The 22,150-nt window shown below is 45.0% G+C and overlaps 1 protein-coding gene and 1 long non-coding RNA gene across 2 annotated transcripts; both read right to left on the bottom strand.

Annotated features, from left to right (window-relative positions):
- Window positions 1-7,844: 7,844 nt before the first annotated feature.
- On the bottom strand, window positions 7,845-9,689 carry LOC124022804. Its single transcript, XR_006836630.1, has 2 exons — window positions 9,396-9,689; window positions 7,845-9,356 (listed from the first exon to the last, which is right to left on the bottom strand). It is a non-coding gene; the product is annotated as an uncharacterized LOC124022804 (long non-coding RNA).
- A 272-nt stretch (window positions 9,690-9,961) lies between these two features.
- LOC124022803 (CMP-N-acetylneuraminate-beta-galactosamide-alpha-2,3-sialyltransferase 1-like) lies at window positions 9,962-21,629 on the bottom strand. The gene is made up of 6 exons (XM_046337487.1): window positions 21,241-21,629; window positions 15,908-16,101; window positions 12,896-13,078; window positions 12,606-12,651; window positions 12,024-12,143; window positions 9,962-11,206 (listed from the first exon to the last, which is right to left on the bottom strand). Exons 1-6 carry the CDS (start codon window positions 21,502-21,504, stop codon window positions 11,048-11,050), a joined length of 966 nt encoding a protein of 321 aa, XP_046193443.1. The 5' UTR covers window positions 21,505-21,629; the 3' UTR covers window positions 9,962-11,047.
- Between the last annotated feature and the right edge of the window lie 521 nt (window positions 21,630-22,150).

The raw sequence follows: 22,150 nt of genomic DNA, 5'->3' as shown, positions 1-22,150 counted from the left end.
ACTGTGTGTGTGTGTGTGTGTGTGTGTGTGTGTGTGTGTGTGTGTGTGTGTGTGTGTGTGTGTGTGTGTGTGTGTGTGTGTGTGTGTGTGTGTGTGTGTGTGTGTGTGTGTGTGTGTGTGTGTGTGTGTGTGTGTGTGTAGATACTGGATATAATGACAAGATACTTGTGTTGTCGCCCTAACAATGGGATTCATTGTCCACAGAGCGGAACGGCGGGCTGTCAAGCTCACGCCTATTCCCCTCTTTGGATTGGTGGATACATATTGTTATTTGAACACTTTTTAAAATATTCGATGAGGGGTGTTGACATCCACCACCTGTGTTCAAGGGAGATGCTAGCCTCACGAATGTGCATAAGGTTTCGAATGGACTTGTCATTTTTTGGTCAACGATTTAAACAAAATAGTGTGATTTCAAAGTGGAAGAAAAATACAAACGTGTTATTAAATGGAAAATAAAACACTGTTGTTTAGCTTCAACACCCCGAGTCAATATAATCACCTTTGGCAACGTTTACAACTGTCAGTCTTTCTGGGTAAGACTCTAAAAGCTTTTCACACCAGGATTGTTCAATATTTGCCCATTATTCTTCAAACTTTGTCAAGTTGGTTGTTGATCATTGCTAGACAGCCATTTTTTTTTCAAGTCTTGTCATAGATATTCATGCCAAAAATGTAAATAAGCCACTCAGGAACATTCAATGTCATCTTGGTAAACAACTCCAGTGGATATTTGGCCTTGTGTTTTGGGTTATTGTCCTGCTGAAAGTTGAATTTGTCTCCAAGTGTCTGGTGGAAAGCAGACTGAACCAGGTTTTCCTCTAGGATTTTGCATGTGCTTAGCTCCATTCCGTTACTTTTTTAATCCTAAAAAACTCCCTAGTCCTTGCCAATGACAAGCATACCCATAACATGTTGCAGCAACCACCATGCTTGAAAATGTTTAGAGTGGTACTCAGCAATATTCCCTCTAAACTGCATGCCTGCGCAGCAGCCTGAGACTGCCTCGCAGAAGAAATATCAGCCCATGAAAAGAAACCCGAGATTGAACTTCATTCACTTGAGAGTTTTCCGTTAGTTAACACGATCAACGTTTCCCTTTACTTTGGCAATTGTGATCCAATCAACAGCAGCATTAGCCACTTTCAACGCAACATACCTAAACAAGAAGAACTATGCAAGAAGTGTTGAAGGCAGAGAGCTTCAGACTAGGATTCTATTGTGCATGACTCAGCCAGTACACTAGACAGACTACACAGACCAGTGCAGCATACCCAAAAGAGCTGCAGTAGGCCTATATGCAAATAGACCATTTCCATATATGGATCTGTGCCATTTACATTGAATTGGACTGCATTTCCAGCATGATCGGTCTTGAGTAAATGTTCTTGTTTTGAGATCAAAGGGAGAACTGCATGTATCCACGTGTTTTGTTTATATCCTCTGCTAGTTAGTGAGTTATTAGCCCAGTTATAGATCATTTGTAGTCAGCAAATGGGGAGTGAATGTTTCCTACAAGAGCATAAAACGTGCTTTTCGAGACATATTTGAAAAGGGGATTTTTATTGCCTTAAAGGGGCAGTGTTGTATTTTGAGACAGGATTGAATAAGATGAGTAGCCAATAGGCAGAGGGTAGCATAATGTATCTGATTCTCTGTAATAATATTGTGGGAATAATAATGCACCTTATTTTGTAAAGTGGTTTCTGGTGTTGTACGCCACAATATTTTCAGTCACTTCCCTATCTGAAAGACAAGAGGATAAACAGGTTAATGGCAAGCCCCGTGTCATGAGGGACTGAGTGTGTTTTCTTATATCAGTTATTTCATGTACTGGTTTCATTCATTAAAGTCATGAGTAACCTACACACTGCATTTCGGTCTGACTCTCTTCATTCAACAGATGAACTTCTTACAGAAACACCCACCACTCACAGACCGAGCAGTGTGTAAACTGGCAGAAGCTAAAGGAGGATGTTATGGACAGCAGAAGCATGGAGTATACGTGTCGTGGGAAGAAATCGACAGGTGGGCGGCCGACCCAGAGCGAGTGCAGGAGCCCGCCTGGGATTCGCTTCAGCAGTGCGAAGAGGGCTACAGGCTAATGGAGTCGAAGAGGAAAACACGGAGACGCAGAGCGAAAACCTGAAAGTAACGGGGGAGAGCGCAGAGAGAAAGTGGCTGAGTCAGGAGTCAGACCTGAGCCTACTCTCCCTGTTAATTGTGAGGAGCAGCAATATGAGGACTTCTGGTCTTGGGAGATGATATTAGACGGTAAAGGACCCTGGGCGCAGCCGGGAGAATATCGCCGTCCCAAGGATGAAATAGATTCGGATAAAGCGGAGAGGCGCAGGTATGAGGAGGCAGCACGGTGACGCGGTTGGAAACCGGAAAAACAGCAGGAGACCTACGCATACTCCCTGTGCTCACCGTTGGGCTAGAGAGACCGGGCAGGCACCGTGTTATGCTATGGAGCGCACGGGGTGCAGAGCCAGCTGCGGCACATACCAGCCCTTCCTATTGGCCGGGCTAGAGTAGGCATCGAGCCAGGTAAGCTTGGGCAGGCTCGGTGCTCAAGAGCTCCAGTGCGCCTGCACGGTCCGGTCTATCCAGAGCCACCTCTACACACCAGTCCTCCGGTAGCAGCTCCCCGCACCAGGCTTCCTGTGCGTGTCTTCGAGCCAGTACCACCAGTTCCAGCACCACGCACCAGGCCTCCAGTGCGCCTCGCCTGTTCAGCGCAGCCAGCGCTTTTCTCTTCTCCTGCGCTGTTGGAGTCTACCGCCTGTTTAGCGCAGCCAGAGCCTTTCTCCTCTCCTGCCCTGCCGGAGTCTCCTGTCTGTCCAGCGCCGCCAGTGCTCCCAGTCGGCCCAGCGCGGCCAGTGCTCCCAGTCGGCCCAGCGCGGCCAGTGCTCCCAGTCTGCCCAGAGCGGCCAGTACTCCCAGTCTGCCCAGCGCGGCCAGTGCTCCCAGTCTGCCCAGCGCGGCCAGTGCTCCCAGTCTGCCCAGCGCCGCCAGTGCTCTCAGTCTGCCCAGCTCCGCCAGTGCTCCCAGTCTGCCCAGCGCCGCCAGTGCTCCAAGTCTGCCCAGTACTCCCAGTCTGCCCAGTGCTCTCAGTCTGCCCAGCGCCGCCAGTGCTCCCAGTCTGCCCAGTGCTCCCAGTCTGCCCAACGCCGCCAGTCTGCCCAGCGCCGCCAGCGCCGCCAGTCGGTCCAGCGTCGCCAGTCTGCCAGGATCCGCCAGAAGTGCCAGTCTGCCAAGATCTTCTAGATCGGCCAGACAACCTGAATCATCCAGTTCCACCAGCCAGCCAGGATTTACCGGAGCCTACTACCTGCCTGAGCTTCCTCTCAGTACTGAGCTTCCTCTCAGTACTGAGCTTCCTCTCAGTACTGAGCTTCCTCTCAGTACTGAGCTTCCTCTCAGTACTGGGCTTCCTCTCAGTACTGGGCTTCCTCTCAGTACTGGGCTGCCTCTCAGTACCGGGCTTCCCCTCAGTACCGGGCTTCCCCTCAGTACCGGGCTTCCCCTCAGTACCGGGCTTCCCCTCAGTACCAGGCTGCTTCTGTCCCGAGCTGCCCCTCAGTCCCGGGCTGCCCCTCTGTCCCGGGCTGCCCCTCTGTCCTGAGATGCCCCTCTGTCCTGAGATGCTCCTCTGTCCCGAGCTGCCCCTCTGTCCCGAGCTGCCCCTCTGTCCCGAGCTGCTCTTCAGTTATGTGGGGATCTGGGTGAGGACTATTAGGCCATGGTCGGCGGAGAAGGTGGATGATCCCAGGACGCGAAGGGGAGGAACGAGGACATTAATGGAGTGGGGTCCACGTCCCGAGCCAGAACCGCCACCATGGACAGACGCCCACCCGGACCCTCCCTATGCTCTTGAGGTGCGTCCGGGAGTCCGCACCTTAGGGGGGGGTTCTGTCACGCCTTGGTCATTGTATTTTGTGTTTTTGGTATATGTTTGGGTAGGCCAGGGTGTGACATGGGTTTATATGTTGTGTTCCGTATTGGGGTTTGTATTAATTGGGATTGTGTATGATTAGGGGTGTGTCTAGTTAGGCTTGGCTGCCTGAGGCGATTCTCAATTGGAGTCAGGTGATTCTTGTTGTCTCGGATTGGGAACTGTATTTAGGTAGCCTGAGTGCGCTTTGTATTTTGTGGGTGTTTGTTCCTGTCTCTGTGTAGTAGTCACCAGATAGGCTGTAATTAGTTTCACGTTTCGTTTGTTGTTTTCTTATATCAGTTATTTAATGTACTGGTTTCATTCATTAAAGTCATGAGTAACCTACACACTGCATTTCGGTTGACTCTCTTCATTCAACAGACGAACGTCGTTACAATGGGATGCATTTTCTCCATTGTTTTTGATGGTACATTATGATAAAATAGCCACAGTATCCTACTTGGCCACTGTTAAAACTAACTTAAAGCGGGTACAGACCAAATACATAACACTTTGTATTTTAGTGCCTTATTGCAAACAGCATGTTTTGGAATATTTGTATTCTGTGAAAGGTTCCTTCTTTTCACCCTGTCATGTAGGTTAGTATTGTGGAGTAACCACAATGTTGATCCATCCTCAGTTTTCTCCAATCACAGCCTCTGCAGCAAACGAGTCCTGTATCTTTGTAAAGACTGGGTGCATTGATTCACCATCCAAAGTGTAATTAATAAGTTCACCATGATCAAAGGGATATTGAAAGTCAGCGGTTTTTACATTTTTAGGTGCCTTTCTTTGCAAGGCATTGGAAAACCTCCCTGGTCTTTGTGTTCGAATCTGTGTTTGATTTCTACAATAATGTGTATCACTGCAGAGCAGCTAAAAATGACCATTTGAAACAACAGGAAACGCATGTAAACGTGTTGCATTTAGCATGTAAACGTGTTGCATTTAGCATGTAAACGTGTTGCATTTAGCATGTAAACGTGTTGCATTTAGCATGTAAACGCGTTGCATTTAGCATGTAAAGGCGTTACATTTAGCATGTAAAGGCGTTACATTTAGCATGTAAAGGCGTTACATTTAGCATGTAAAGGCGTTACATTTAGCATGTAAAGGCGTTACATTTAGCATGTAAAGGCGTTACATTTAGCATGTAAAGGCGTTACATTTAGCATGTAAAGGCGTTACATTTAGCATGTAAACGCGTTACATTTAGCATGTGAACGCGTTGTATTTAGCATGTGAACGCGTTGTATTTAAATGTGAACGCGTTGTATTTAGCATGTGAACGCGTTGTATTTAGCATGTGAACGCGTTGTATTTAGCATGTGAACGCGTTGTATTTAGCATGTGAACGCGTTGTATTTAGCATGTGAACGCGTTGTATTTAGCATGTGAACGCGTTGTATTTAGCATGTGAACGCGTTGTATTTAGCATGTGAACGCGTTGTATTTAGCATGTGAACGCGTTGTATTTAGCATGTGAACGCGTTGTATTTAGCATGTGAACGCGTTGTATTTAGCATGTGAACGTGTTGTATTTAGCATGTAAACGTGTTGTATTTAGCATGTAAACGCGTTGTATTTAGCATGTGAACGCGTTGTATTTAGCATGTGAACGCGTTGTATTTAGCATGTGAACGCGTTGTATTTAGCATGTGAACGCGTTGTATTTAGCATGTGAACGCGTTGTATTTAGCATGTAAACGCGTTGTATTTAGCATGTAAACGCGTTGTATTTAGCATGTAAACGTGTTGTATTTAGCATGTAAACGTGTTGTATTTAGCATGTAAACGTGTTGTATTTAGCATGTAAACGTGTTGTATTTAGCATGTAAACGTGTTACATTTAGCATGTAAACGTGTTACATTTAGCATGTAAACGTGTTACATTTAGCATGTAAACGTGTTACATTTAGCATGTAAACATGTTACATTTAGCATGTAAACATGTTACATTTAGCATGTAAACGTGTTACATTTAGCATGTAAACGTGTTACATTTAGCATGTAAACGTGTTACATTTAGCATGTAAACGTGTTACATTTAGCAGATAATTTATGTAGATAAGGCTCAGTCGTGGAAGTCAATGACTAGTACACCATGAAAAACTCCACTCAGTGAGGTGCAGGGTGAGTCTCAGCATCCATCTCTGAGAATTCACAGTGTTCAGGAATTCTTTATTAACATGTTCTCTCAAAACACTGACTAAATGTAGAATGTTGGGCAGAGTCCAGCCTCCTCTCACTAGCTGGCCCTTACACCTGCCAAAATAGTTCTTCTTACACATTGGAAGCAGGACTGGAATTGTCGCTTTCACAAATAGGCAGCTTCCATCTTTGGGCAAGGGCTCTGACTAGGACCTAGTTTGGAGGTCCAATCCTGCACGGGGAAGCAGATGGCACTAATAACTGATTATCCATGTTCTTAGATACCCCGTTAATGAACTTTGAATGAAATTGTCTCCCATAAATTGTGCATGTTCCTACAACATACATTGTTTCGGGGTGTGTTGTGTAGGCATCTTAGTTTGTCTCTAAATAAACTAATATATGCAGAGCATTCAGACCCCTTGGCTTTTTCCATATTTTGTTGCACTTATTCTAAAATGGATGAAATAAACCCATTTTTTGCAAACATAAAAATAAAAACAGAAATACAAGTATTCACACCCTACAAGTATTCACACCCTTTGCTATGCTCAATTTAGCTCAGGTGCATCCTGTTTCCATAGAAACATCAAGGATGATCAATAACTTGGGAGTCCAACTGTGGTATATTCAATTGATTCGACATGATTTGGAAAGGCACACACCTATCTATATGAAAAGGTCTCAGTTGACAGTGCATGTCAGGGGGGGGGGGGGGGGAATAAGTTGAAATAAATCAAGCCATGAGGTCAAAGGAATTCTCTGTAGAGCTCAGACAGGATTGTGCCAAGGCACAGATCTGGGGAAGGGTGCCAACATTCTTTTCAGCAGAATTTAAGGTACCCAAGAACACAGTGGCCTCCATCATTCTTAAATGGAAGAAGTTTGGAACCAAGACTTCTAGAGCTGGCTGCACAGCCAAACTGAGGAATTGTGGGAGACGGGCCTTGGTCAGGGAGGTGAACAAGACCCCAATGGTCACTGACAGAGCTCCAGAGTTCCTCTGAAGATGTGTGAACCTTCCAGAAGTACAACTATCTCTGTATCACTCCACCAATCAGACCTTTAGGGCAGAGTTGACAGACGGAAGCCACTCCTCAGTGAAAATGCACAACAGCCCGCTTGGAGTTTGCCAAAATACACCTAAAGGACTCTGACCATGAGAAACAAGATTATCTGATGAAACCAAGAGGATTAAACACTTTAGCCTGAATACCAAGCATTATGTCTGGAGGAATCATGGTACCATCCCTACAATGAGGTATGGTGGTGAAAGCATCATGCTATGGATGATGTTTCTCAGCGGCAGGGACTGAGAGACTAGTCAGGAGAGGGAAAGACAAACGGAGCAAAGTACAGATAGATCCTTGATGAAATCCTGCTCCAGAGCACCCAGGACCTCAAACTGGGGTAAAGGTTCCCCTTCCAACAGGACAACGACCCAAAGTTTTTCATTTGTATTTATTTAATTAGCACACAGCCAAGACAACACAGGTGTGGCTTCGGGACAAGTCTCTGAATGTCCTTGAGTGGCCCAGCCAGATACCGGATTTGAACCCGATCTAACATCTATGGAAAGACCTGAAAATAGCTGTGCAGCAACACTCCCCATCCAACCTGACAGAGCTTGAGAGAAAACTCCCCAAATATAAGTGCGCCAAGCTTGTAGCGTCATACCCCAGAAGACTCGAGGCTGTAATCTCTGCCAAAGGTCCATCAACAAAGTACTGAGTAAAGGGTCTGAATTATTATGTAAATGTGATATTTCAGTTTATTTTGTATCCATAAATAATCAAACAAACACAGTAAACACTGACTGAGTCAAGTTGCAGAATGAAGATTAAAGGGGAGAATCAGGTATGGGTGTGCGCACGCAAGCACCCATATGTAACTGACTCAGGTATGGGTGTGCGCACGCAAGCACCCATATGTAACTGACTCAGGTATGGGTGTGCGCACGCAAGCACCCATATGTAACTGACTCAGGTATGGGTGTGCGCACGCAAGCACCCATATGTAACTGACTCAGGTATGGGTGTGCGCACGCAAGCACCCATATGTAACTGACTCAGGTATGGGTGTGCGCACACAAGCACCCATATGTAACTGACTCAGGTATGGGTGTGCGCACGCAAGCACCCATATGTAACTGACTCAGGTATGGGTGTGCGCACGCATGCACCCATATGTAACTGACTCAGGTATGGGTGTGCGCACGCATGCACCCATATGTAACTGGCACTGTAGCAGACAAACATTGGATGTAATGCATTTTATGTCTACCAGAGATTTCATTTAACACATTTAGAAAATTATGGAGATTACGATTGATATTAAAACACAGTCACCAACATCGGAATAATCCAAAATGCACCTCAAATCACAATTTCATAAATTAAAGATGCAGTCCGGGATCTTAAGCACAACAAACTCGTAACATTTTGCATGGATTTGATTGTATGATCACACACATGTGGTCAAAAATAAAATAACTTAGTACACACACACAAACAAAAATGGGACCATTTTTGGCTCATGAGCACCACTTTCAAAACTGTCTGATATTATACAATCGTTTGAGAGTGCATCTTTAAAATGAATACTTCCCTTCACAAACAATATTTCTCCATAGTTATAATGGCCAATGCTTAATATATTTCAACATATCAGAAGTCTAGCCTAATAAACATTTCACATAAAAACATGTGAAAACACCCGTCGTAATTTAAATTCCTGAGAATGCGTACCTATTAGATATCCATGTTGACGTGACCTGTGCCCGCACTCCGCAAATCAGAGTTCACCAGTCCTCCGCCGAGTGGCTTCGACATGAAGGATCACTCCGCAATAAAAGGCACTTATACACTGTAGACGACAATTGAACCGCAGAAGAAAAAAAAATAAGAAAAGAAAGTGTCTACCAGCAGTCACGGTGTTTGTCAGCTGGAATGTTGTCATTTTTTTAAAAACTTAGTGGGACAAGATGTACTCTGCTCATAGGTCAACTGTGCACGTCGGCCTCTCAAGACTTCAACTCATTTCATCTTGTGACAGCTCAAACTCTAAGCCAGCGGCGCCGCTCACAGGAGCGGACACCACAAATCGCACCACTTGCCGCCCGCCACCATACTCCTATTAAAGTCTATCGAGACCCTCGCTTACCACGCCCCCTGCGTAGCTCAGTTGAACATGAATTGGCAACTCCACTGCATTAGCATGGTTGGACCTCAGAGTAAAGAAACACACTGCATTAGCATGGTTGGACCTCAGAGTAAAGAAACACACTGCATTAGCATGGTTGGACCTCAGAGTAAAGAAACATCAGCACTGTGGTTTGATTTTGACATGTGTGGGTGAATAACTAGATGGATAACTGATAACTAGATGGACGAGTAATGTCGTCCTTTGAAAGTAGTGATTGGTTATTGCCCATGTAAACTGCCTTTATATTCTCCTGCAAACATTTTAAATCTGCCCCTGAGCAAGGCAGTTAACCCACTGTTCCCCTGAACAAGGCAGTTAACCCACTGTTCCCCTGAACAAGGCAGTTAACCCACTGTTCCCCTGAACAAGGCAGTTAACCCACTGTTCCCCTGAACAAGGCAGTTAACCCACTGTTCCCCTGAACAAGGCAGTTAACCCACTGTTCCCTGAACAAGGCAGTTAACCCACTGTTCCCTGAACAAGGCAGTTAACCCACTGTTCCCAAGGCAGTGAACAAGGCAGTTAACCCACTGTTCCCCTGAACAAGGCAGTTAACCCACTGTTCCCCTGAACAAGGCAGTTAACCCACTGTTCCCCTGAACAAGGCAGTTAACCCACTGTTCCCCTGAACAAGGCAGTTAACCCACTGTTCCCCTGAACAAGGCAGTTAACCCACTGTTCCCCTGAACAAGGCAGTTAACCCACTGTTCCTAGACCGTCATTGAAAATAAGAATAGCTTCTTAACTGACTTGCCTAGTTAAATAAAGGTTAAAAAAAAATAGTGGCTGTGAGTTTGAATCCCATTTGGGGCAATATTTTTAATGAGCAAACCCTCCACTGCTGGTCCTCGAGGGAAATCGAGCAAATGTGACATAGTAGCCAATGATCAAAATGCATATAAAAACCTTATACAATCAAGTGCACACATTATGTCATTTCACCTATATTCCTTGTAGTGACTAATATTTGTAAGATTTGTTGGCCTATAGCCTTTCAGTCGGAGTGACTCCAAGCTCAAAAAACATTGTAGCCCTAACGTACATGTAGGCTACTGTACACATCCATGCAGCCTCATATGCCGAGATATTATTATGCCCTAGTAGCAGTGTAGGTGAAGGCTGAAGTCGTAGGCCTAGCGCTTTATGGAATTCATTCTTAGGCTTCATTTTTAAGGTGATGGCTGTAGTTTCCTTAACAATACCACAATGAATGTAAATTCACATGTTGAAACAGAAAAATGATAACACGTGAGATTCATACTTACATCACAGGTGGTGAATATTGTCAGGAACTAGGGATCTAAAACTGAGGTCCATACAGATTTTTGCATGTGATGCAGTTAATTTGAGTATCAGAACGTGCCGGTGGACTTCTGTTAAGGATGCATTAGTGAAACAAAAAGCATTGGGTCATGCCAATTTTAAACTGGCCGAGACGGAATTTGTTACTGGATACAATTATCTGCTGGCCGTCCTCAGCATCGTGGCTAATTTCACCAGGTTGGCCTATGAGAAAAGCTAGCAGCTAGCCATTTTAGACCAATGGTTAAACCATGGTCTAAGCCAAAGTTCATAAGTTTGGCCCCAAATTGTTCAAGTCCAAAACCGGTAGTGCAGATAAAAGGAGAAGGTATTTGAGTATGTAAACGCTGTGCAATGTAAACAATAGGCTATCACCTATTTGATTAATCCACTTTAATAAAAAGCTCTTTATAGGGTCTATACAGCTGTAAGAGAAATGAACTAAATCCCTTAAAATAGCTGTAGTTTGTGTATTTCCGAGAGCCTCATGGTGACGTTGTACTCGTAGTTTCCATCGTGTATTCCAGTTTGGAGATTTTTATCGACTAAGGTTTCCCAGTAGTGGTGCCAGTTCCCATCTTTGTCTTTCCCAAATCCATACACATTCACCTGCAAAGGAAATACATGTTTAGAGAGTTTCAGAATGTTAACCAAAAGGTTTTATTTATGGCAATGGGATATATTGTGTATGCAGCCTACATGATTTGGGCCAGTAATATGTGACGATACCATAGATTGTCAAAACTATGCCAATCCATTAGGTGTCAGGGTTGGTTTCCTGCACTGCAATCATGTGTAGTACACAGTGTGCATCACAATACACTGTGTAATGGGTGTAGTGGGGCGGCAGGTAGCCCAGTGCATTGGGCCAGTAACCGGAGCATTGGGCCAGTAACCGGAGCATTGGGCCAGTAACCGAAGGTTGCTGGATCAAATCCCTGAGCTGACAAGGTAGAAATCTGTCATTCTGCCTCTGAACAAGGCAGTTAACTCACTATTCCCCGGGCGCCGAAGACGTGGAGGACGATTAAGGCAGCCCCCCCACACCTCTCTCTGATTCAGAGGGGTTGGGATAAAAGCGAAAGACACATTTCAGTTGGACAACTGACTGGGTATTCCCCTTTCCCTAGTATACAGTGTGTCTTGCTGAGGAAGTACATGCCTATCCACATTCCTATCAGAACATGTTGATATTTAATATTTAATAGGATCCACATTAGTTCCTGTCAGGGCATGAGCTACTCTTCCTGGGGTCCAAACAATCATGTCGCAAAAGCCTACATCATAAATAAAATATAATTCAACACAAAACACTAATATTACAAATGTACAATATAAAAATTCACTACTGTGCGTTTGTGTGAGTCTCTTCTGCGTTGTGCCATGAGGTGGTGTTGTTGTATCTGTAGATCTCTATAGGTCTTACCTTGTCACAGATGTGTAGGGATAATATCAAAGCCATGAATCCAGTAGAGGGGTATTTGCCCTGATAGTCAAGCCAGGTTTCATGAACATATTTCATAAACACAGGATTCAGAACCAATACCTGCATGGAATATACTGCACATTACATGTCTATCAACCCGATTTAAATAGAAAAAGAATAATTTATATTGTGATGCATCAAATTTGAGAAGTCACTTTGTTAGATTGATAGTGTCAGAGATGAGAGTGTCAGAGATGAGAGTGTCAGAGATGAGAGTGTCAGAGATGAGAGTGTCAGAGATGAGTGTCAGAGATGAGTGTCAGAGATGACAGTTGCTCTGGAAAAGAGTGTCTGCTAAATTACAAGATAAAATAAAAATACATTTGACATCACTGCCTCCTTTGTTAGGAAACCACATATTTAGTTGTTTGTTTTAAAATGTATCTAAACATGGCTCTGCCCATTAGACACATCCTCAACGACAAGCAGACCTACTGTCTAAGAGACAATATAAAGGATCATGCATTAGATATATTGACTGTAGATGAATAACAACCACAATACATTAAAAAGGTGACTCACCAAATCTTTGTTGGCCTTTATCTTCTGTCTAAGTGGTAAATATGACCTGTTGAATAAAATAAGACTTAATTTCATCTAGGAGGTGCTAGCTATGTTACCTTGGGAAAATGCATGTTGTAGGAGGGTTTCCCGAACTCCAGTAGCCCTGGACAAACACACCAGATTCAACTTGTCAACTAATCATCAAGCCCTCAATGAGTTGAATCAGGTGTTCTTGTCCAGGGACTGTAGGACCGGTGTTGATTAACACTAAACTAAATCAGAAGAGTCCATGATAAGTTGTTACTCACAAAGTGATGTGAGACCCAGTGGTCATGGCGCCTGGTAGCCACTGAAGGTCCAGAGTCTTGAAAGGGATCAACAGGAACCTAGTGGCTTTGTCCAGATCTATTGCACTCTCTGGGTACATGACGTGATATGTGGTCCGTTTCCCAACATCCTCCTCATAGCCAGAGGTAGGAGCCTTGTTCATTCTAGATAGCACAGTAAATTGCAGGAATCCATACAATTGTTAAGGGAATTTTTAGCAATGACGGCACGGGTAGCGCCATTCAAAACACAGGTAGCGCCATTCAAAACACAGCCAACGGGTTTCAAAACACAGCGACGGCACGGGTAGCGCCATTCAAAACACAGCGACGGCACGGGTAGCGCCATTCAAAACACAGCGACGGCACGGGTAGCGCCATTCAAAACACAGCAACGGGTAGCGCCATTCAAAACACAGCAACGGGTAGCATTCAAAACACAGGGGAACGGGTAGCATTCAAAACACAGCGACGGAACGGGTCTTCAAAACACAGCGACGGCACCATTCAAAACACAGCGACGGCACCATTCAAAACACAGCGACGGCACCATTCAAAGTAGCACCATCTTTCTTTAAAGTAGTCGATTTCTTATTCTCAGCTTCTATGAGTTAATTGGCAGTCAGTAAACAAACTGGAATGGTGCCTGCTGCTATCTGGAGTGTGCCGTCTGTACAGGCATAAAGCCAAGGTCGGTTATTTACTGTCACGTGCAGCTATGGAAGGTTTGTTCTTTTCTACTGGAGCGTGACTTCCTTCACTACTTCCCACAAATCTAAAAGCGCTGGATTGGTGGAGGCATGGGCTAGCTAGTGGGAGTTCCACCACATCTTACAGTGCCTGCAGAAAGTATTCAGACCCCTTGACTATTTCCACATTTTGTTACATTACAGCCTTATTCTAAAATTGATTAAATCATCGCACCCGACCCCCCTCAAATCTACACACAATTCCCCATAATGACAAAGCAAAAGCAGGTTTAAATTGTTGCAAATTTATATTTAAAAAAATAACAATTCCATAAGTATTTGGACTAGACACTCAGTACTTTGTTGAAGCACCTTTGGCAGAGATTACAGCCAGTTTTATGGGTATAACTACAATTTGGTACACCTGTATTTGGGGATTTACTCCCATTTGTCGCTGCAGATCCTTTCAACCTCTGTCAGGTTGGGTGGGGAGTGTCGCTGCACAGCTAATTTTCAGGTTTCTCCAGACATGTTTGATGAGGTTCAAGTCCGGGCTCTGGCTGTGCCACTCAATGACTTGTACCGAAGCCACTCCTGCGTTGTCTTGGCTGTGTGCTTAGGGTCGTTGTCCTGTTGGAAGGTGAACAGTCACCCCAGTCTGAGGTCCTAAGTGCTCTGGAGCAGGTTTTCATCAAGGATCTCTGTACTTTGCTCTGTTCATCTTTCCCTCAGTCCCGACTAGTGTCCCAGTCCCTGCCACTGAATAACATCTCCACAGCATACTTCCACCACGCTTTACCGTGGGATGGTGCCAGGTTTCCTCCAGGCGTGAGGTTTGGTATTCAGGACAAAGAGTTTAATCAAATCAGAGAATCTTGTGTCTCATGGTCAGAGTCCTTTAGGTGCCTTTTGGCAAACTCCCAAGCAGGGTGTCATGTGCCTTTCACTGAGGAGTGGCTTCCGTCTGGCCACTACCATAAAGGTCTGATTGGTGGGGTTCTGCAGAGATAGAGATCATTGTCCTTCTGGAAGGTTCTCCCTTCTCCCCAGAGGAACTCTGGAGCTCTGTCAGTTAACATCAGGTTCTTGGTCACGTCCCTGACGAAGACCCTTCTCCCCAGATTCCTCAGTTTGGCCGGGCAGCCAGCTCTAGGAACAGTCTTGGTGGTTCCAAACTTCTTCCATTTAAGAATAATGGAGGTCACGGTTCTGGTCACCATAGCAGCACCGACCCGTAGCACGCGCTCCAGCATGTATATTTCACTGGTCACCCCCAAAGCAAATAAATAAATAAAAATTAAATGATCACTGGAGCCTCATATCTCCCTCACTAACTTTAAGCACCAGCTGTCAGAGCAACTCACAGATCACTGCACATAGCCCATAGAACTACCTCACCCCCATACTGCATTTATTTTTTTGCTCCTTTGCACCCCAGCATCTCTACTTGCACACTCGTCTTCTGCACATCTATCACTCCAGTGTTTAATTGCTATATTGTAAGTATTTTGCCACTATGGCCTATTTATTGCCTTAACTCATTTGCACACACTGTAGACTTTGTTTCTATTGTATGTTTGTGTATTCCACGTGTAACCCTGTGTTGTTGTTTGTGTCGCACTGCTTTGCTTCATCTTGGCCAGGTTGCAGTTGTAAATGAGAACTTGCCTACCTGGTTAAATACATAAAAATAAAACATAAAATCACTGGAAACAGGATGCAGCTCCATTTGAGTTTCATAGCATAGGGTCTGAATCCTTATGGAAATTTGATATGAATTTGCAAAAAAAAAAAAAAAAAAAAAAAAAAAAAACTGTTTCCACTGTCATTATGGGGTATTGTGTGTAGATTGAGGATGCTTTTTTATTTAATCAATTTTAGAATAAATCTGTAACGTAACAACATGTGGACAAAGGGAAGAGGTCTGAATACTTTCTGAATGCTCTGAATTTAGTCATTTATTTTCAAACCAATGATGGGAAGTGAACACTGAGCTGGTGGGGATAACTGGGACATAACTCTCAATTAAATTGGCTGATCCCTCCTACTGACCTGGATGGCAGACGTGCACAGACAGGGTTCTACCTGCGCCTGAGCGCCTGTCTCTTTGCCCTCCCACTTGGCAGTGGTATAATTAGATTTTTTTTGTTTACAGTTTGTCTTTGTTGTTCTGAACCCACCGCCCCCCAAGTTGTGACATCTTCAAGTTCGCCACCCTGACCCTGGTATGCCCTGTACGGAGCTTGCGTGCCCAAACAGGCTTTGTGACAAGTGCGCCCTCGGTCAACACCCTCTGTTGGCCTACCTTATGACGACATCACTGGAGTCTATGAGGGCTCCGTAGTAGGAACCCTTGAGTTTCCCAGAGTTCCCCACCACAGCACAGCTTCCATGGCGCTCACGGCCCGCGTCCATGTGTAGGTCAGCATCAGGGATGACCTGGAACAACTTCTCCACCACCTCGCTGAATTTGGCTGTGCTATTGTCATTCTGGATTTCCTGGTGATAAGATGGTACTTCATTTGATTGCGCCAACACATGAAACACCAATAAATACACAATGGACAAGCAGCACAACTCAGATGACAATCAGAACGTCAGCCCAAACCAGACAGATCTGATGATGTATATTGTGTGATTTGTATATAATGATTTCATGTTCACCTGCCCAGAGACTGCAGAGGGAACTGAGCTGTTAAATCTGCTGCAATGCATCATTTCTGAGTATTCTGAGACTTATGTTTGGATTGTACATGGTCTCTGTCCAGAAAAACAGGTTATTGTTGATTACAATATAAGCGTTGTCAGTGACAACCCATGTATTGCAGCGTGTGAAAGAGCTGGTCTTGCTACATCACTTAAAGAAGCTTAAAAACAGAAGAGTGGATATTTATTTTTATTATAAAAAGGGCAAAACAAGCAAAACTGACAGCTAAAACTGTGGTTCACCAGCTGCAGTCACACAGGCAACCAAATTCTGACCTTTGTTCCACTGTGTAGTGTGACCAATAACATGTCTTTTTCTGAGCTAATCTGATTGGTCAAAAGACTAATTAGTGCAACACATATATATATATATATATATATAAAGTGGGCTGCCCGTCTAAACAGCTACCTTACACCCACAAGGATCTCTAAACACTGACACACCAGTTCATTCAATAATTAGGTCAGAGGGATCACAAGTGTTCAATTAACTAGCCAATCAGGATTCACAACCAATTAACATGGAATAGGCACAATTTACATTGTCGCTATAGTATTGCCTGGAATGACAAATGGTTCAAATGAAATGTTACCATGTCATGTGCTGAAGGTACAAACTCTGCCTCCCCGGTGGGCCTGGAGAGGAAATTCAGTGCACTATGCTGGTGAATCAGATTGCTCAAATGACCGAGTCTGCAGTAACGTAGCAGGCATAAAAGAAAGCTACGGCAAAATTGATACTATGATATTTCAAAACCATGACTAGATTGACACTCAACGCATACAGCAAAGAGCTGGTGTTTTATGAGTGAGTTCATGTTTCAGTTCTTACTCAGCTCTGTCAACACTTTGTATTCAACACTTATAACCAACGCTACATCAAGCAGTGCAGCAGTAATGATTGAGTATGAAGTGCATCTATAGGCTTGCGTTGTATTTTTAGCAAGTTGGGTCTTTAATATCAATGAATATTTCACTTTCTCTGTTCATAAGAGGAACAACATGAATTTGTACATGAGGCAGAAATAATGCGGTGAGACTCCAGTTTGGCCATCAGCTGAAACACGGTGTCTCTTTGTGGTCAGTGTCAGTGGAGGAAAGGGAGAGCAGAGGGATGTTGAGAGACGACCCTCAGTCTGCTGCTCTTTCTCTCCACTGAGACTGACCCTCAGCTGAAACACGGTGTCTCTTTGTGGTCAGTGTCAGTGGAGGAAAGGGAGAGCAGAGGGATGTTGAGAGACGACCCTCAGTCTGCTGCTCTTTCTCTCCACTGAGACTGACCCTCAGTCTGCTGCTCTTTCTCTCCACTGAGACTGACCCTCAGTCTGCTTCTCTTTCTCTCCACTGAGACTGACCCTCAGCTGAAACACGGTGTCTCTTTGTGGTCAGTGTCAGTGGAGGAAAGGGAGACAGAGGGATGTTGAGAGACACCCTCAGTCTGCTGCTCTTTCTCTCCACTGAGACTGACCTCAGTCTGCTGCTCTCTTGCTGAGACAGACCATCAGATGAAACACGGTGTCTCTTTGTGGTCAGTGTCAGTGGAGGAAAGGGAGAGCAGAGGGATGTTGAGACTGACCCTCAGTCTGCTGCGCTCTCTCTCCGCTGAGACAGACCATCAGCTGAAACACGGTGTCTCTTTGTGGTCAGTGTCAGTGGAGGAAAGGGAGAGCAGAGGGATGTTGAGAGACGACCCTCAGTCTGCTGCTCTTTCTCTCCACTGAGACTGACCCTCAGTCTGCTGCTCTCTCTCTCCGCTGAGACAGACCATCAGATGAAACACGGTGTCTCTTTGTGGTCAGTGTCAGTGGAGGAAAGGGAGAGCAGAGGGATGTTGAGAGACGACCCTAGTCTGCTGCTAAATCTCTTCCGCTGAGACAGACCATCAGCTGAAACACGGTGTCTCTTTGTGGTCAGTGTCAGTGGAGGAAAGGGAGAGCAGAGGGATGTTGAGACTGACCCTCAGTCTGCTGCGCTCTCTCTCCGCTGAGACAGACCATCAGCTGAAACACGGTGTCTCTTTGTGGTCAGTGTCAGTGGAGGAAAGGGAGAGCAGAGGGATGTTGAGAGACGACCCTCAGTCTGCTGCTCTCTCTCTCCGCTGAGACAGACCATCAGCTGAAACACGGTGTCTCTTTGTGGTCAGTGTCAGTGGGAGAAAGGGAGAGCAGAGGGATGTTGAGAGACGACCCTCAGTCTGCTGCTCTCTCTCTCCGCTGAGACAGACCATCAGCTGAAACACGGTGTCTCTTTGTGGTCAGTGTCAGTGGAGGAAAGGGAGAGCAGAGGGATGTTGAGAGACGACCCTCAGTCTGCTGCTCTTTCTCTCCACTGAGACTGACCCTCAGTCTGCTGCTCTTTCTCTCCACTGAGACTGACCCTCAGTCTGCTGCTCTTTCTCTCCACTGAGACTGATCCTCAGTCTGCTGCTCTTTCTCTCCACTGAGACTGACCCTCAGTCTGCTGCTCTTTCTCTCCACTGAGACTGACCCTCAGTCTGCTGCTCTTTCTCTCCACTGAGACCGACCCTCAGTCTGCTGCTCTTTCTCTCCACTGAGACTGACCCTCAGTCTGCTGCTCTCTTTCTCTCCACTGAGACTGACCCTCAGCTGAAACACGGTGTCTCTTTGTGGTCAGTGTCAGTGGAGGAAAGGGAGAGCAGAGGGATGTTGAGAGACGACCCTCAGTCTGCTGCTCTCTCTCTCTCCGCTGAGACAGACCATCAGCTGAAACACGGTGTCTCTTTGTGGTCAGTGTCAGTGGAGGAAAGGGAGAGCAGAGGGATGTTGAGACGGACCCTCAGTCTGCTGCTCTCTCTCTCTCCGCTGAGACAGACCATCAGATGTAACACGGTGTCTCTTTGTGGTCAGTGTCAGTGGAGGAAAGGGAGAGCAGAGGGATGTTGAGACTGACCCTCAGTCTGCTGAGCTCTCTCTCTCCGCTGAGACAGACCATCAGATGTAACACGGTGTCTCTTTATGGTCAGTGTCAGTGGAGGAAAGGGAGAGCAGAGGGATGTTGAGACTGACCTCAGTCTGCTGCTCTATAACCTCTACGCTGAGACAGACCATCAGATGTAACACGGTGTCTCTTTGTGGTCAGTGTCAGTGGAGGAAAGGGAGAGCAGAGGGATGTTGAGACTGACCCTCAGTCTGCTGTCTTCTCTCTCTCCGCTGAGACAGACCATCAGATGTAACACGGTGTCTCTTTGTGGTCAGTGTCAGTGGAGGAAAGGGAGAGCAGAGGGATGTTGAGACTGACCCTCAGTCTGCTGCGCTCTCTCTCTCCGCTGAGACAGACCATCAGATGTAACACGGTGTCTCTTTGTGGTCAGTGTCAGTGGGAGAAAGGGAGAGCAGAGGGATGTTGAGACTGACCCTCAGTCTCTCCGCTGAGACAGACCATCAGATGTAACACTGTGTCTCTTTGTGGTCAGTGTCAGTGCGAGAAAGGGAGAGCGGAGGGATGTCATAAGGTGAATGCACCAATTTGTAAGTCGCTCTGGATAAGAGCGTCTGCTAAATGACTTAAATGTAAATGTAAATGGATGTTGAGACGGACCCTCAGTCTGCTGCGCTCTCTCTCTCCGCTGAGACCGACCATCAGATGTAGGCACCATCAGTCCAGTAAAATAAATAGCTAATCATTTAAAATGCATGCTCACTCAGCTGTGCCTCACAAGTAATACAACAATAGATCTATTACCGGTGTGATCATATCATCCACCTCAAATTATGAAATCATCTCTTTTTTAAATGTCCCGAACAACAATGCATTCATTGGGAGGTAAATTCAAGCAAAGCCAGGATGCGGTGACAATGGCCTATAGTTTACTGCACAAACCTCATTGCTACAGTACTGTTTTTAATAGGTTATTGTTGCATAGGCTTAAATTTAAATAATGTTAATTAAAATCAGAGCGGTAGATCTCGGCATTCATTTTGACTCTGATATTGTCTCAAAAGGTTGGTGACCACTGGGCCAATCTATATTGGAGGCTACTGTGACAGATGATCAGTCTCATGGGCAAAAACTAGTTGAATAAATGTTTCCACATCATAGGTCTATGACCTTGCATCAAACTGGAAAATTGATTGGACTTGCATAAAATCAATGTGAGGGAATTGAGTCTTCACCCAACGTTTAATCTAAATCCAATGACATGGTATAATGTTTTGTTGATTTCACGTTAATTGACAGTTGAACCCAAATGTAAATCAAAACGGAAAAGTTTTAAATGATGTCTGCGCTCAGTGGGGTTGTTCTTTAGAGATGGGGTAAGTTAGTGCAATAAGGTGTTGAATAAGCAATCATTTACCCGCCACACGCCATTCTGGTGGGATCGTGGTATTTTTCCTATTTGTTGCTAGGGTCAGTGTATAGGCTATAACTTTCATTAATTATAGGCCTATTACCGAATGAGAACGTGTTGGACTTGCGCTGGAAATGATTTTATTTATCCAATGTTTGTCATAGCTTTTTGTTTTGTAACGACCATGGGTTTATAAACGCGGATATAGACTCTGCCGCTCGGGCATGCTTTTTTGAGGCACAGTCGATAACGCACTGGACTTCGGGCTAGAAGGTTGAGGGTTCGAGGCCTGCTCCCTGCCAGTTTCATTACCCTGGTGTCAGAAGTGATCGGACCTTGCATCCACGACAGTGCGTGTGCTTGGCCGGTGAGCGCGTTCCTAGAAGACGTTGAGTCGCAAACTAGCACGAAGACGCGCTCTTTGAAAGGAGGGAGTAGTGTAACGGCCCTGGGTGGATAAGCAAGGATATCGACTCTGCCGCTCGACCATTCTTTTGGGGCACAGTCGATAGCGCGCTGGATTTCGGACTATAAGGTCGAGGCCAGCTCTCTGCCTGTTACATTAGTTAAGACATATTTAAAAAAATATATATATATATTAACAAAAAATATATTTAGCCTACCCGCCACCACGTTCTGGTATCATTGGATAGTTTCTTGTTCTCTCTCGTCAGAAATGGTTTGATAGATCTGATGAAGCGCTTCTGAAACCATGGGTCGTCGTCCGGCGGTGGAGAGAAGATTCCGTCCAGCGGCCGAAGGGCATTTCTTAGAAAATCCACAAATGAATTGGAGGATTGCTGTCCAGAATAAAACACAATGATGGTAGTGATGCATATTAGAACAGTGGGTAGAAGGCATTTTCTAATCCTGACGCTCCTAATCATTTCGTAGGTGGCATAGAATCCTCACCACCTGTGAAGACATCAATAATGACTATGTGAAAACACTCCTAATAATGCTGGTTTTCTAAGCTTTCAAAACGACTGCGAACTTGGAAAGAAAAATCGTTTGATTCTTCTTCTATCAGGTTTAACGGCGGTTGGCATCCAATTTGTTGCATTACCGCCACCTACTAGACTGGAGTACAACTCCCTTTTACCTTGCTTGAAAAATACAAATGTACTAAATAAATACCCTACCATCTAACACTACACTCACTCATTTCAAAATTATACATTATAAATTATTATAATATTATAAATAAAATTAACACCACCCTACTCCATTAAATGTATTCCTACCTCATGCCATCATCCTGAAAGGTATGGGACATCACCACTTAACACACCCTGTAACACATTTACATTTAAGTCATTTAGCAGACGCTCTTATCCAGAGCGACTTACAAATTGGTGCATTCACCTTATGACATCCAGTGGAACAGTCACTTTACAATAGTGCATCTAAATCTTTAAAGGGGGGGAGGGGTGAGCACACCCAAATACCTCTTTGCAGCTGCCAACACAACCTCAATTTTCTGTGACTTGCTATAAATTATACAAATCTAATCTTATTGAAACTTATATCACT

Source organism: Oncorhynchus gorbuscha, unplaced genomic scaffold, assembly GCF_021184085.1.
Source record: "Oncorhynchus gorbuscha isolate QuinsamMale2020 ecotype Even-year unplaced genomic scaffold, OgorEven_v1.0 Un_scaffold_1431, whole genome shotgun sequence".
Classification (NCBI taxonomy): domain Eukaryota; kingdom Metazoa; phylum Chordata; class Actinopteri; order Salmoniformes; family Salmonidae; genus Oncorhynchus; species Oncorhynchus gorbuscha.
This window is presented reverse-complemented; position numbering and strand designations above follow the sequence as displayed.